This window comes from Phoxinus phoxinus (assembly GCF_949152265.1).
Source record: "Phoxinus phoxinus genome assembly, chromosome: 11".
In the NCBI taxonomy this organism is placed as follows: Eukaryota; Metazoa; Chordata; class Actinopteri; order Cypriniformes; family Leuciscidae; genus Phoxinus; species Phoxinus phoxinus.
Genome location: NC_136886.1, coordinates 15,493,168 through 15,510,488, shown reverse-complemented (window position 1 = coordinate 15,510,488; position 17,321 = coordinate 15,493,168). Strand labels below are relative to the sequence as shown.

Here is a 17,321-nt window from a genome sequence, read left to right as displayed (position 1 = left end):
AAGTTTTGCATCAGCATCAGCTTTTTGGGAGCTACTCTCCATCATGACCAATTGTTCTTTAATTGATTTTAAAAACAGAATTTTACTTATTAAATAGAAAAAAAATATTATTATAAGTTGTTATTTGTTTATTTATATTTTATTTATTTATTACAATTAGGCTATTAAATACACATGGATGACAAAACACTTAACAACGTTATAATTAGGCTAACTCACAAACGTGCATTTACAAGTAGAATTCCCTTAAATAATTGTATCAGTAAACAAATTTACAAATAAATAAATAAGAAAAATATACGGATTCAATATTTCTCTTCTTTTTCACCCATATTGAATGGGCACGTTTGCTGTCAGACGCTGCGCACACCAGCATATGATGAAGCGCGTGTAAATTAAAGGCAGGGTAGGCAATTTCGGAACGGCTAGCAATAGCAAGCTAGCTTTGAAAGCACTAAATCCCAGCCTCCCTTCAGAGCGTCTCCAAAGCACGCCTCCTTCAAAGCCAGGGGTGCGTTTCCCGAAAGCATCATTAGCCAACTGGGCACACGTTCTGTGGTTATCAGCATAGCTCAATGAGTGAAACTATAGTTTAAACAGCATCGCAAAGTTGTGTGTTTGGAACGACAGCTCTCGTACTGTGGTTAGATATAGTTTCTTGTTTGCATGACATGTGGAATCAATAAATCCATTTCCAGAGCCAAATAAGCAAGCTGACATTCAGTACAATCTGTATCTTTTATTTAGAATACATACAAATGTAATTTACTTCTTTTAGTTTGTCAAGAGATTTAAAGCCTTTGTCTATAATTTATAGCAAAACATTTGGCATTAGTTTGATTTCAAACAGATTCATTAACATAAGTAATTTCCACGTGCATGAAATCATTAACCAATGTGGTTGAACGACCAATTTGCGACAATGCGGTTTCGGGAAACAGTCGTGACAAGCTAGTTGATTTCTTCAACAATGCATCATACTATGGTAGTTAAGCAGCGAGTTACGTCGTTGTACGGGAAACGCATCCCAGAGCAGATTCAGCAAGAGACGGCGTTAAGTTACCTCATGTCTCAAAGAACATAACATTTCACAAGTTCGCCTGCCCATTCAGCCTTAAAGGTTAATAATAAACTAACTTGGCTTGCTGTCTGTAGTATCTTCAATATAAATAAGACTACTACATGAATTGAGTTGAAGATAAGTCTTTACTTTGCAGCAGTTACAGCAACAGACGTGGCTGAATCCGAAATTGCCCCCTATACCCTCAAATAGGGCGTTAATTGAGGGGACAGCCATTTGTAGTGTTGTCCGAAACCATAGTGGACGTTATTGAGTGCACTTATTCATTCCCATATTGCATTGCAATTAAATGTACAACAGATGTACACTCAACGGCTGTCTGAATTTGATCAATCGGTTTCATTCACTCCTTTAAGTGAACACTGTATGGGAATAGTGAATGAGGGTTTAGGGGGCGATTTCAGATTCAACATGCCTCCCACATGGGAAATCTTCTTCAACTAACTTCCCAGGTAAGAACACAACACTTGTAATACACAAACGACACCTAGTGGTTACTCCAGGATACTCAAAAAAATAAGCTGTTGAACAAACTTAATTAAATTAAGGAAAACTTTCCCACTAAATGTAATTAAATGTTTCCAACAGAATCTAATGATTTGTTGTAATCTTGTTGTATGAACTTAATTTCATTTAGTCAATCCTGCTAGATAAAGTTTACTCAGGTTAGTTTTTGTCCTGCCTAAAATCCCCAACATTATAGTTTTAGCTAATTTGACTCAATCAATACTAATGCTATGACTACTAGTGTTCTATTTAATTAAAACCACTTTTTACAAAGTAATATGAAATATTACTTATACAATTCTGCAAGAGTGGATTACTGCTATTTGCGCCCACAGTCGCCACTCTTCTGCATAATGGTAACCACAAAATTAAAAAACATTACAGAAAGTCCTCTAAGTTTCTAACATAACTGAACATTAAATACTAACATTAACATCCCTGAATTCATGCAGTCCCTTGCAAAGCATGCTGGGAATGACAGGTCCACTGCCCAGTTAGATGTCAACAAAAATTATTCATGTAGTTTTCACACAAATGAATTAAGTAAACTTCCTGTTTTAAATATATTAGGTTGATTGAACACAATTAAATTAAGTTGGGCCAAAATATTAAAAAATCGTGTTACTTTTGCTTATTTTAATTAATTAAATTTAACAAGAGGCCAAAATTTATTTTTTGAGTGAAACCCCCCCAAAAGTATTGCAAAGACAGCAAGTTAGGCAATAAAACATTATAATAATAATGAACGTAAACAACTTACAGAGCTATACTTGTACCACCAGACAGCTGCAGATTAATTTGTTAACATAGAAACGCATAGAGGACGAGTCTGAGGACGTGAACGGCTCCGGGTAGAACGTCACGGGTGCACAGAGGTACTATGGAGATCCAAAGGATACACTGACCGGCAGGTATGGCATTGTATCATTGCATTTGGCACGAACATTTGTTGGCCCTGAGACTTCAATAGACCATATGTCTTGAAATCAATCATTTTATCTAATGGTTTTCTCAAGGCAAACACATTCAATGTTAAAGGTAGCAGGCATAGCTTATGTAAGATAGATGGAGCTTTATGCAGAAGCTTTATTTCTTAAAATATGTAGAAATGTTGTAACTAATTAAATAGACAAACAAATAACATTTGCCCATAACTGCAATAAATAGTTTATTTTGACCAGAAAAATAGACAAGAAATACATGTGTACTGTACACACATTCTTACTGATTGGCATATATTTAACCAGTTTTATTCACTGAGTTACGTTCAACCCTCATTTCATCAAAAATGACCATACACTGAAAATAGATGACGTTTTGTGACTCAAAATATTTGAGTTTCCAAACACAGACCTCACTGACAAAATATACATTCATATTGAATGAATAAGCCCAATGTAAAAGCAGACATGAGAAGCTATTTCTTCACAAAGCTGATATTTAGATGGACGCATCTTAAAAAGTCTCTTCACTTATAAGCTGGACTTGATGAAGCACAAACAGCCACTAAAGCGTGACTGCGACTGTGACCGACCACACTGAGAGAGTAAATAAAGTCCTTCCTTCTTCAGTCTCTTCCTGCAATTGCACTTCATTCCAGTTAGTGTGGTCTTTATAAGATTTTACTTCAGCCTTCAAACACTTCCGAAATGTTCCATGTGATGAAGGTGGAAAGCAGCGAGTTCCTGCAATGACAGGCTGATCATCAACCCATCAGAGACATTCAGTTTAAAGTGTGCTTGGATGCCCTGATCAGCAGAGCTTGGGAAATCTGGCTGTAAACCTTCAAATGTATATTATATTAGAGGTGAGTCAATCCGATCATAAAAGAGTCAACTAAAACACTCAGTTGTTAGGAGGTGAGACGTGACAATGTTTTGGTTGTTTTACTAAGGATAGATGAAATTAGGACATGGAATGAAGGGTAGATATTGTTGGATACAGGGTTGAGGGTAGAAAGTAGGGCTGCACGATTAATGAACATATTATAAAACCATAATCGCAATATGTCTTAGTGCGATTATCATATCTCAAAGGCTGCAAATGAATTAAATAAATATATGCGCTGCATGTTTCAGAGTGAAGTGTGTTCACCGTGTTCTTTTACACACACAGCTCATGATCAGTGTCTTTCAGTAAATGCTGCTCCACACAAACTCATCTCTGCATGTGCTCTGTATCTGGCTAACTTATGCGTTGCGTTAAAAACTTGCGTAAAAGCATCTTCCCAAAGTTGTAACGAGAAGCTGGCTGGTGTCAACAAAAGAGAAACTTTAAGGGCTCTGTGCAGTTTTCCCAGTAGTTGATGGTTTCATTTTCGAAAATGAAGAAATGAAGACAGCCATTCATATTCGTAATGTAATTTTACTGATATACTGTAAAATAAAAATATTATTATATTTTTTCTCAAATGTTTTTATTTTACAGTGAAATATTACAATAGTAATATTTTTATTTTGCTTAGTATTTTTCTTTTAGTAATAATAATAATCATCTTAATAAAAATGATAATAATATGTATATTTTATCATTTTAATATTTTATAATCATACTGTATAAATCACAAAATTCGTAAATATATATTTTTTCCCTCAAATTGTGCAGCTTGGAGCTTAAAAAAAAAAAACTTTTTCAAAAGTAGTCACAAATTCAATCAATCAAAAAAAAAAAAAAAAAAAAAAAAATCCCAAATCCTGCAGTCCTATTGGAAAGCCACTTAGGCATTTTATGGACTTCCATCCAGTGAGGAATAAAATTATTCCACATTACCACCAAGTGGTGCTGTTCTCATTATTTCAGGGTGGATTAATGTATTCGGTTCGAAACTGAGGCAGATAAAGTGGAATGCTGCGAGATCCATTATTGGAATTGACGGCTGTGGAATTTTTGCCTTCCAGAAGAGGCCTGGCGTCCACCCTCATAACCACCTCATTCTTATCCTGTCCATCCTGTGCTTCCTCAATATCCTCTTCTCTTTCCCGCTTCTCCTCCTCATTCATCTCGAGGTAGTAGAGGTCTTTGGCTACACCGGTGCTTTCCGATGCCTCATAATCTTGTTCCGATGTTTCCGAGAACTCTTCCACGGAGTTGTAGGAGCTGGAATGGCGGGGATTGGTGCTGTCCGAGCACACGTCCCAGAGCCCTCCAGGGAAGGAGCCAGAAATGTCAGAGTTGTTGGCAGAGAAGTTGCCTTCGTCGCTGGAGCTGCTCAGACTTTCCTGCTGCTTTCGAAGGAGAGCGGGCTGCCCGGAGAGGAGAACGGTCGAGTACGTCACTGAGGACTGGCCTGATGTTTCTGGGGAAGCAGCGGCAGTGGAAGCCTCCAGTGATAAAGGTTCAGAGGAGTCTCCAAGACGGGCAGAGTCGGTGGTTGCCTTTTCTCCAGAGTTATAAATGAGTGCTTCATTTTCTTTTTCATGTTCAAGCATGAGAGGAGGACATTTCTCGATTTCCAGCTCACAGATGCTCTCAGAGACCAGCAGCAGTGGACAGGCAGTGAGCCCTTCCGAGTGAGGGAACAGGTTCTCCATGGTGTCAATCTGCAAGGAGCAGAAGTGTTGTGGAAATGTGATAACTGATGTATTTTGAATGTTTATCCTATCAGCTTTACCTGCAGCATGATTTTTCTGAATTTAAACGGATCTGTATTTTCGATTAAATTCGGTTCAATTCACATTTATTTGTATAGTGCTTTTTTTCATTACATATCATTCAAAACTGCTTTACAGAAAAAAAACATCTTTCAAATATTACAGAGGGGAGAGAATTAAATCAAATTTAATAAAAAAAATGTCAATTTAATAAAAAAAATGTGGGTTCAATACAAACAATGGTTCTTTATGTGATGAAAAAAACCATCTGTATACTCTGCTTAAAGCAACACCAAGTAGTTTTTCAACCTTCATAATATATTTCCAAGACCCTTGTGATGGTACATCGACTTACAATAGGTTGAATGACACGTCTGCCATAGCCTGACGGGGTCTGTATTGCTTTTACTGGCACTACGGAACTTCGGGGTTCGGGTAGTAACCCGAGCACAAAAAGAACTACAATATTCGACGGCTTTACGGCAGTCCTCACTTCCCCCACCACTTCCTCAAATTCGGACGTGAGAGCCCAAATAGCGTTTGTTTGCCGGCTGGTATAGCGTCTGTATGTTGTTGTCACGGCCGAAGCAGCAACTAAACCGAAGGCGGCAGAGGTTTTGTCGGAGGAGACTAGGAAGAGAAAAAGGGAGAGAGATAAAATCAAAGGCCGGAGGAGGATCAATAAAGTGAGCTGAAGGGGGAGGACTCGGAGGGGTGCCGACCGATGCTGACTCGGCCGTCATGCTGTCGGTCTAGCTATAGCTACATGATTAGACGGACAAAATCATCTTTTAGGATAACTATCCTAATGACTGCAGGCTGATAGTCATGTTTGTTTATTTATTTATTTTTCTGGCGAAAGTGTCTTGCCTCAGGCTATAATGCAAATCGATTTTTCAAATTTACAGATTCATCTATGGTAGCTTGATATTATAATATTGACGATAGCCTATATGGCTATTACCTACCACACAAACATTGAATTGAATTAGCATATCCATTATGTGAAACAGTAGCCAATAGGCTACTATAATGACGCTGGCTTGTAAACGTGAGCTACGCGATCTTTTGGCGTTTGAAAAAAATAAAACCCATGAAATGATGTTCATATGACATATGCCACTGTACCTGGGATGAAGACATTTCACACGCAACGCAGGCAGTCTGCCCAAGACGTGAGAACTCCTTCTGCAGAGTTCGGGGGTATCGGCTTGTCAACAAATGCACGTATATCCCCTGGTGTAACCATGACAGATTTTGCGACAGTAGTAGAAGACAATACTGTTTCCTAACTGTAGGGGGACCCCGAGAGCAAAAGCTACTTGGTGTTGCTTTAATTAAACCATTCAGATCCATCTCTCATTTGTAAATTTGAAATAGAATAATATCTTTAGCCCTTAATAGAAAGGTAGACATTTCAACATGAAATGGTATAATCTTCTGTCACTGGATGCTAATTTGTGTGTGTGACAGTTGGTCACACTGACCTGCCTGAAGTCCATTCCTTTGGCCCAGGAGCAGTTGTTGGGATTTGGAACATCTTTCCACATGAGTTTTCTCATCCTGTAAAATGAAGGATTATAGGATTATTATATTACTGAATTTTTGATCAAACAAATGTAGCCTTCTTCTGAAAACATAAAAAAAATACAGGCCGAATTTTTTTTAAACTGTAATGTAAATGTATGTGTGTAATATATATATATGCACAAATATATATTTTGTACTCAAACATAAGAAAATAAAACCTTGATAAATAAAAATGAATGTGCACTTCTGCCACTCCTTAAACGGTCTTAATAGGCATGTCCCTTTTTGTGGTACACATAGGCACGATATTATCCCTTGGGGAACAAGTCTAAACAGATGAGCAAAAATATGATTGTATCAGTTACTTTGGTAAAATTATCTTTGAATTATTTACCCTCGAGCAAACTACACCATTGCTTAGAATGAGCACTACAGCAATTTATGTACATTACATTCCTTATTCACTCTGTAAACACAGTTATGTATTGTAAACCTGACATTCAATACAACCAAACAAAATCCCATACAAATCAGCTTACAATGCCTCGCTTTAATTCAAACTTGTCTTATAAAATCAATATGCACGGTAGCTTCCAACAAACACATTCAATCTTTTTAATGTGTTCTTCTGCCTGAATAAAGGTAACCTAGGTATATAAACAGATGATCTGTGGTTAACTTAAAGGGATAGTTCACTTTAAAAGGAAAATTCTGTCATCATTTACTCACCCTCAAGATGTTTCAAACCTGTATGAATTTCTTTCTTCTGCTGAACACAAAGGAAGATATTTTGAAGAATGTCAGTAACCGGTCCCATTTAACAGTTAACTGGTCCCATTGACTTCCATAGTAGGAAAAAAAAATACTATGGAAGTCAATGGGACCAGTTAACTGTCCATTTTTCAAAATATCTTCCTTTGTGTTCAGCAGAAGAAAGAAATTCATACAGGTTTGAAACAATTGAGGGTGAGTAAATGATGACAGAATTTTTATTTTTAAGTGAAGTATTTCAGTAAGTAAATGTCTCTCTTTATAAATGGGATTTATAAATTGATTAGCTCAAAACGCAGATTCATTCAGAAAGGAAACACCGCTGTGTTCATCGGAGATGCACAACAGTTCTGATCTGGCTTTACAGGTAATATTTTCATTGGCAAAATTGAGCAAAAACAGACAATATTGTATCTAAAATATAACACAATATTAACTTCTTATTTATTGGACTGTTGTATAAAATCAATATCACATTTTCACTTATTTGGGACAAAAACAGCACTCGTAATATTGCGCTCGTTACTCATGTGACATTGGTTAACTATATAATATTATATAAATATAAGACAAAAACTCATACAGGGGTATTTTTGCCCGGATATCTTGAATTTTAGGGGCATTCTAACTGAATTATATAGGCAGTGAGTTGTTGCCCTGCTTCTTATGTTCATCACCAATTAACTGTATGAAAGATGACCCACGTAGCTCTGGGTGGGCTGGACATTTTCTATAACTAATTAAATTAACGTTAAATCGATAGCCCTAAACTATTTTAATCGTTTCACAAAATCAGTATATCAGATATTTGGCAGATCCCTGCAGTAGATACTCTAGGGGTCGCAGACAAAACCTATGATACTGTAACTATCTTTATCTTGACCATGAGAAGATAGTTGTAGGTCTTACTGGTTTTGTGACATCATGAGTGTGACAAACAGCACCACTGACAGGAACGCAATGATCAGTAGCAGTATGTACGCTGCAGGGTCGCCCCTAGTAGCTGGAAGACAAAACAAAAAACAACTTGCATTCAAATCAATAAGATTTTGTTTTTTTTTATTAACATTTTTTTTTCCAGACAGCTATTTGTATAATGTGAACACAGTTGTCAGTCAATAAATTAATATTTTAGATAATACTACAATGTATGTGAACCAGGGACCACTTGCTAAACACCAAATGTGTGTAAAAAAAAATATGTCTTCAGCTGGTGGATCAAATGATGACGTCAATGCATTGTTTGTCACTGCTATAAAACCCACCTGTGTATCGAACCGGCTCCCCCTCACCATCCACAAACACCGGATACAATGTGAACTCCTCTGAGCCATAAAAACGACCTATACAAAAACAAATGATTCTGTCAAAGATCATTTATACGGCTAAGAATAAACTTTTTTTATTTGTGTCATGATCTGATATGAAAATCTAATGAGAATGTCATGTTATAATACAGGGTTTACTCTTTCATGAATACCAGATTCGAGGACTTTTTACAGCACCTTTTATTTTATATCAAGCACAATAAAGACAATAAAGTTGGATTTGTTACTACCAATCTGGACAGTATCAAAAACCTACTGCACCTGTGTCTATCATTACTGCAGTAATGTTAATGCATATACTGACAACTAAAATCAAATTTAAAGGTCATGACCTTTTTAAAAAATCAATGAGGAGAGAGGGCTGGTAGAGTAAGAGAGAGAGCGAGTTTGAACGAGAGATGCCGTTTGAAGCTTTCTTATTCCTGCTTTTAACATTTATGTCACACTGGTTTGTTTTACTTTCTTATGAATCATTATTGAAAACATTTCAACTTGCTTCTGTTGAACACAAAATAAGATATTTTAAAGAATGTTGGTAACCAGACAGTCGATGGTAGCCATTCAATTCCATAGTATTTTTTTATACTGTGGAAGTCTGGCGACTGTCAACTGTTTGATTACCAACATTCTTCAAAATATATTCTTTTGTGTTCAACAGAAGAATAAAACTCATAAATGTTTGGAACAACTTGAGGGTGAGTAAATGATCATAAAATTAAAAATTTTGGGTGAACTATCCCTAGCTCCACGCTTCTCACTGGTTCATCATGCAGGGCTCAATGTTTGTCCCTCTTTGTTTTCATATACTTTCCAGTACTTGACATTCATGTGTCTAAAATTCATACTTTCAAGGAGCGTGGGAACCCTGAAAATATAGACAAAAATAACATACGGCAAAGAGAGAGATCCCTCGATGCGGACTGAACTCTGACCCACTGTAGCCTCTCAGTTAGAGATCCGTCCTGTTTAGGGTCTTTGTTCAGGTCTAACCATTCGATGACAAATGACTGAGGCACCGGCTGATCAGGTAACAGGCTCCAGGAGAGATGCACACAGCTCGCATTTGCAACTGCGCTGAACGAACGTACACATTGTCCTAAAAAAGGAAAGGACATTAATTCAAATAATAGGGGAAACTTTATTATTTCTATGTGCGGGAACAGATAATAACAAGCAGGAACAAAATACCAGAGAATCCTATTATCTTTCTTTGTATATATGTACTAACTAATCCAAATCTTCTTCCCCAACAACACTTTCACCAACAAAACAACATTAAGCTTTATCAAAACAGTTGTTTCGAAAATGTAGGGCCGGATGACTTAAAACACCATGTTTAGGCACATACATAGACACATATTTAGTTTGAAGGCAAAAACGCCTTGTGCGTCAAACATTGGAAATGCATTAGACTGAATATGAAAGAATTTTGTGTGGGTATGAAGGGTATGAAGCATGTCAGCTCACGTTTGGGTTGATGTAACAGCGTCATGTTGCTATTCCGTGTAGAGATGCCCAAAGCGTTGCGAGCCATTACAGTGACTGTGTGCGTTTCCTTCCTCCACTGGAACGAGTGAAACTGAGCCAAGGTTGTTTCTTTTGACCCCACGGCTCCACCTGAGGTCTGGTGTTCAATCATGAGATCCTCCACACAACTATATGGATCTCCTGCTAGGACAGGCTGCTAAAATTGACCAAAAAAAAACATTCAAGCTCAAACCCAGCAGATTTTTTTTATATCACAATCATCTGGCTGCTAAAGAAAGTCAATCACGTCAATCTTTACCAACCTTAAAGATCAGAGTGACATTTGTCACGCTCCTAACAGGATCCTCTTGTAGAACGCGCCAGAAGTCTGGTCCCATTTCTGGTGCTGAAATGACAAGGCTATACAGTCAAGTTCTTTTTTGGACTTTTTGCCTTTATTTGGAATGGACAAGTCCAGAAAGACAAGAAACAATTGGATAGGATAGAGGTGAATGGGATCGGGAAAGAACAATGAGCCACGAATCGCTCTCACCATACTGTATGTCGGAGCACTGTCACATTTTTTGTAATTTTACTAGAAAGCTTATCATATGGAATATTTCTCTATTTATCTGTCACTAGCATACATTCTGACTACAAACTTCCAGTTAAAGGATAATTCCGGTATTTAACACCTTGAGTCTATATTGTAGTTTGTTTTGGATGAACAAGAGTGGTGGACAACATTTTTTTGACAATGGTTCCTCTCTCGAGTTTTTGACTATAATAGAATTGGCCATGGACCCATTTAACATTGGAGTCAATGGGCATGTCCGAAAATGTCATTAAAACAGCCAATAATGTTCGTTTACAAAACTGTTAAACTCACCGAGTGGTTAGTGGTGTTCGTTGATGATTATAAACAATATATCGTCGCAATATATGATTCCAATCCGTTTATTTTGCTATAGTGGAACTATTTTTTCAGACACTTCACAACCGTGTAACTTCCGCTCAATATTTGAATCTGAAGCGTTAGCACACTCCCGACCACTTGATGGCGATAACCGATGTTTATGTCTCGCGGGACACTCACGGTCACAGTCGAGTTCAACTTCATATTGCACTGGTCAGTGGTCACGTCTTTCAATATTTTCAAGGTTTTGTTTGTTTATTTCGCTTACTCTCCCGGAGCACAGTTGCTCTGCTCGCTAGCCTTATGAGAAACGGAAGCGAGCAAAAAGACTACATCGACCAAATGTAAACAGCCCCCTTTCCGTTTCCGGTAGCGCATTTATATTAACGAGCACTCAGTCCTTCAACAGAATTCAATGGGATTTTACAAAATGACGAATAAAACACGACAGAAACTGTATTTCGCAACACTTTTTGTTTCTGGAACATCAACTAACATCACTAATCACTCGGTGAGTTGCACAGTTTTGAAAACTAATGTTAAAGGTTGTTTTAATGACATTTTCGGACATGCCCATTGACTCCAATGTTAAATGGGTCCATGGCCAATTCTTTTATAGTCAAAAACTCGGGAGAGGAACCATTGTCAAAAAAATGTTGTCCACCACTCTTGTTCATCCAAAACAAACTACAATATAAACTCAAGGGGCCCTATCTTGCACCCAGCGCAATTGACTTTGAACACCGACGCATGTATCATTCCTATTTTGCACCCGCGCACAGCGGACTTTTCCCTCCACAGACGCACGTCGGTAAATTAGGGAATGAATTTGCGCTCGCGGGGGCGGTTCAGCGCAAAGAGGAGGCGTGTTCCGGCGCAAAACTTCCATGGTGCTATTTTCCAGTTTTAGAAAGCAATTGCGCCACTGAACAGGAAAAAAACAGTCTAAAGACAGTGGCGCGTTGCGCGTTAGTGATATGGTATTTTAAGGGCGCGTGCTTGGCCATAATGTTAACGCGCATCCACTTTGATTCTCTAATATAAACAGACGCAGCAGTTTTCATTTTTGCAAATCATACATTATTACAAGGAAAAATATTAACACACGAGGGAAATCATTGTTGTGTCCGTGAAGATGTGAAAAAGATCTATCTAGATAAAAAAAAATAAAAAAAAAGGCTACACATTTACCCAAATTATACGCCTGTTTAACCGAAGCTAATTTGGGTGGGTTTCTCCCATCATCCCCATTGTCACTTCTTTGTGTTTTACGGCCCTGACGAGAACGTCGGCCTCCTCGGCTGTGAATCGCTACTGGCGTGCGCTGGCAAATCTGCCGTTATAATAGCAATCCGCCATGGAACAAGCGCGCCGGCTCTTAAAGATAATGTGAGAGGACGCTCTGATTGGTTTATTTCACGTTACGCCCAAACCACACCTATGAATAATTAGGGGTGGTTAATCTGTCTGATTTCCCGATTCGATTCGATTACGATTATTGAAGTCCCGATTCGATTACAGTCGATTTTCGATTATTAACGATTCTCGATTCTTGATTATTGATTTTCCATTTCACAACAGTAAATTCACTACAGTAAAAATCACAACAATAACAAATTATAACAAACTTCAACATATTCTGAATCTCTATTAACATAAAATACGGATGTCCACGCATCACGTTACAGCTATCCTACCCGCTTTCTTCAGTGATTCCATGACTTCGGTTTTGGTCTTGTTGTAGAGTGTAGGGATCGCTGTGTCTGTAAAATATCTCCGAGATGGGACGTTGTATCTCGGCTCTAAAGTGGGCAACATAGCGCGAAAGCCCTGGTTCTCAACAACTGGATGCAAATCCTTGGCAATAAAAGTTGCGATTGATTGTGTAATGCGCTTTGCCCTTTCCGAGCCGGGTGGAAGCTTTGACAATATTGTTTCCACGCTTCAGAGTTCCGTCTTTTGCGTTCCGTCAATATTACGTTATTATCGATTTTCAAAAAAAAAAAAAAAATTTTTTTTTTTTTTTTTTTTGAAAATCGATTTTTGGCATTTGTGAATCGATTCAGAATCGTCCACGTCCGCATCGCGATGCATCTAGGAATCGATTTTTTTCCCCACCCCTATGAATAATGAAGCTACTTCAGACCAACCCCTTTTACATTTGCGCCAGGCGCAAGAGTCATTTATCCCGCCGGGAAAATAGCAACAGCGCCGGGATCCGCCCACAAAGTTACTTGCGCTTTGCACTTTGACACTTGCGTTTCAGATCCTTAAAATAGGGCCAAGGTGTTAAATACCGGAATTATCCTTTAAGTATTCTTATGACTAAGAAAGAAGGTATGGCAAATTCCTACAACCCCCACACTAACTGTACCAGACAAGAATGACTGTAATTTTACCCTGAAATGCTGACGACACTCTGCTACCAATAGTTTCTTCTGAAAAAATGTCTCCGCATGAGTTCTGGCACTAGGACACACCTCTGCACCAACGTAAAGATTTTTAGAAAGGTTCTGTGAAGAGCTGACAAATGGTGTTGTAAGAACATATTGATCTTCACCTCAGCAGTTGCATTGCAGTTTAGGTGTGGTGCAATTTACATGAACCCTAATGGATTTTCTATCGTAACTCTGTTCAGTTCAAAACATTCTCAATAAGAAGACAAAGCCAATTCATATACGCAGAGCCATTTAAATGATTACAATCACACTAACAAATTAAACCAATGAGTAACCTTGAACTCATATTCAGGGTTTCTGACAACAAAAATAAAACAATAAAATAAAATTCTAAATTGTCATCAGCCCTCTGAATACATCCTTGTAAACATCACTTATACTTCATCCCTATGAAGTTCTCACAAATTACAAAAGATCATGACTCATGTACATACAAATGGCTATTATAAAGCAGGTGTGCGTTTAGAATAAGTGAAGAATCAAATAGGCTACCAAGGCCAAAATAAAAGAATGATTTCCTCTGATTTATCTTTTCAATTTTTTTCATCTTTTTAAATCTTGCCTTAGAGATAACAGGCGTCAGCTGCACATTATTTTCACCAGTTCCAGCTTGGTCTTCTTTTATGCTGTTGTCATACATATTGGCAAAGTAATGTGGGTTTCATGACAAATGATTTCAACAAAAATTAATAAAATGTCCATTCCATATATTTTTTGTCATACAATAGTGGCCAAAAGTGATGTCCGAGGGTATATTTATTTTTAATGACCCTACAAGTTCGATTAAACCATCGAAATATAAGGAAAAAAATGTCATAATTTTTAAATATATTAAATATGAGGGAAGAACAAAACACTAAATTTTGTTATGGTATTTATCTGACAAAATTATTTGGCAAAAAAAGGCAACCTACACCAAAAGGTATTATTTTACTATGCAAAAAAAAAATGCATGGAAAAACAAAAAGCTTAAAGGAAAAAAAGCATACATCGACTACAACAGACAACAACAGTTTTTTCAAGATGTTGAAAATGTTCTTGTGATCTCTACATAACAAAAAAGTTCTCTTGATCTCAATTTAAAAGTTGTTTTTTCTTGTTTTTCTTGATCTGGAGGTAGCAAAAGCTATTTCTTTGACCAGAGACTCAAGCTAAAATAGTTCAGCAATGAATAGCTGTTGCTACTGTATGTTGAGATTAGGAGAAAATTAAGGCTTCTGTATAAAATAAATAATAGTAGCAGAACTATATTGATAACTTTACCTTTCCTGTTGTAAACAATCGAAGTGTGACTCCTGCTCCAGTCACTCCAGTATCCAGAGCCATTCAGTCTTTTGCAGCGAACTTCTACTTTAAAATGAACACAGGAATCTTCAAGCGGAATCTCTGCCTGTGGTTCCAATAGAGAACTGATGACCTGTACATGCCACAGAAAATTGAAGACATTATCCCTGAGTACAGAATATGACCAACTTCCTTTTGAAATCTAAAATGGATCAATTGAAGATAAAGTTCTAAGAAGATTGGTGGGCATAAGAAGAGGAACTCTGATTTATTCATTTAGGATCAGTTCAGCGGAAACATCTCAATTACAGATAAACAGATCAGACCACAGTACTTCATTGTCTTCCCCCTGTGATTGAGCACTATGCAAGATGCATTAGCTCAAATATATTTTCTTCACCTGAGACCCCATCTTCCAAAAACTTCTTCCTACCTCCCATTGCACATTTGCCATCCCACGCAAAGCCACGAAGTGCAGCTCATACTGCATGTCGTATGCAGGTAAATGGGGCTGTCTCCACTTTACGCTCAAGGTTTTGTTTGGCAAAGTGATCGCTTCAAGGACTGAGGGAGGAGATGGTTTCACTTTGAAAAACACAGAGGGAAATTATTATTTATCTCAGTTTGCAACGTGAATACAGTGGCAAGAATAGGATGCCTTAAAGGTATAGTGGAAGATTTTCTTTTTCCGGGTGGATCATCAAGACTATTGGTCCTCCTAGTTGTCAATCATTCTGGTGGTATGTTTACGTAAGGCCGTCGTACGTGCTCGTCCCTAGCTAGTTTCCGCTTTCTGCGCATGCGCACTTTCAGGTGTACAGTATGTGTGGTGACCTGCGGTTTCAGCCATTCATTGAAGCTCGCCGTTCTCACCGGGTTTTTTCAAAATGTCTGAGGGTTGCAAGAGAAAAAGTGTCTACGAATTGTATGACAAGAAGAGAAAGGCCTCTGAAGAAAGAAACAAGACCAGAGTGTTTTTGGAATATTTCACAAGCTGGCGTGCGCTAAAAGCACAGGTTGGGCTTCCCACTGATGCCTCAGTCGCGAAGTTTCTACTCGACAGGTAAAGTTTGGCATGCTATTTGGAGAAATCCATTTAAAATTACTGCTAGTAAAAGTTAATGTAAGCTATGATTAGCGATGCTAGCCCTGGCACAAGTCACGCACCGCGCAGACACGGTAAACATCTCAATTTGTCTAATGTAGCCTTATGACCAAATGGTAAAAGGTATCATGCTGAAATGTTATAAAACCTTGTGTGTTCATTTTTGATAATTCCAATGTGTGACATAGTGGAAAAAGTGCAAATCTTATTTTTGAAAGTAGGCTTGTATGAGCCATGCTGACAGCAACCTGTAAACAGAGCGTGCACAAGGAGGACTAGGCTCGTGACTGCTCTCTCGTGCACACGTTTAATAGGCGTTCCCTCTCGGGTAGAGTGTTGCGCATGTGCATTTTTCAAAAAGTGGAGAGGGCGGTTCTTCTCTAAAATTCGGGAAAATCTTCCACAATACCTTTAAACTAATTAAAAGTGAAAGAAAATACATTCAAAATTCAAAGAAATTCAGCTTTGCCATAAAAGGAATACTGTAAAAATGGTTAAAACAGTTACACTTAAACTGCAGTAATAGTTTACAATATTACTGTTTTACTGTATTTTTGTTCAAATAAATTCAGCCTGCATGGGTAAGCATAAGAGACTTACTGACTCCAAACTTTTGAACTGTTGTGTATGTGTATGTATATGTATATGTGTGTGTGTGTATATATATATAATTATATTTACATTTCAAAATACACTAATAATTAATTAAAACTAATAAATAATATTATATTGATATATTTAATTTTCAGTGAAAGATTCCGGTCTCATTTGTCAACAGCAATTCAGTCTGTATTTGAAAGCCAACAGAATACTTTGGAGTTTGGATCATAATGCTGCTGGAAATCTTTGGAACTCACCATAGTCAATGGGTAAAACATAGACAGGAAGTGATCTCACTTTGCCACGCCCTCCTTCCACTTCCAACCAGATTTTGTAGCAAAAGAACAGGCTAAGGTCGCTTAAAGTGCATTTGATGTGGTCTCCTGCTCCAGATGGGCACTCCTTTACCAAAGACATGTTTTCTTCAGCTTCTTCACTGCCCTGCGTCTTTGCTATGGTTTCACAAATTGATGTATATTGTCTACAAAAAAAAAGTAAGATCTTTAGTATCTGTGCAGCAAACAATCTGACGGGAATAGAAAACAGATGAGCTAGGATTGTGTTCATACCTGTAAAGGAGTCTGACCTGTGCCCATACACTTTTATTCCACTCACAGCTCATGGTGTCCACCTCTGAATTCTTGCTCTCGCAGGTAATATCCGCATTAAACCTCCCTGAAGAA

At 37.8% G+C, this 17,321-nt stretch overlaps 1 protein-coding gene across 11 annotated transcripts in view; it reads right to left on the bottom strand.

The window, feature by feature from the left end:
• Nucleotides 1-4,254: 4,254 nt before the first annotated feature.
• The window catches only part of lepr (leptin receptor), a gene marked incomplete at its 5' end in the record, with an annotated part of 49,902 nt that continues 36,835 nt past the window's right edge, over nucleotides 4,255-17,321 (bottom strand). For all 11 annotated transcript variants that reach the window (XM_079629160.1, XM_079629159.1, XM_079629156.1 and 8 more), the window contains 11 exons: nucleotides 4,255-5,127; nucleotides 6,666-6,741; nucleotides 8,389-8,482; nucleotides 8,745-8,822; nucleotides 9,700-9,903; nucleotides 10,275-10,491; nucleotides 10,598-10,680; nucleotides 14,913-15,066; nucleotides 15,367-15,518; nucleotides 16,896-17,119; nucleotides 17,208-17,313. In XM_079629160.1, the coding sequence (XP_079485286.1) occupies nucleotides 4,384-5,127; nucleotides 6,666-6,741; nucleotides 8,389-8,482; nucleotides 8,745-8,822; nucleotides 9,700-9,903; nucleotides 10,275-10,491; nucleotides 10,598-10,680; nucleotides 14,913-15,066; nucleotides 15,367-15,518; nucleotides 16,896-17,119; nucleotides 17,208-17,313 (2,132 nt within the window). In that variant the 3' untranslated portion in view covers nucleotides 4,255-4,383. The remainder of the gene's footprint in view (nucleotides 5,128-6,665; nucleotides 6,742-8,388; nucleotides 8,483-8,744; nucleotides 8,823-9,699; nucleotides 9,904-10,274; nucleotides 10,492-10,597; nucleotides 10,681-14,912; nucleotides 15,067-15,366; nucleotides 15,519-16,895; nucleotides 17,120-17,207; nucleotides 17,314-17,321) is intronic.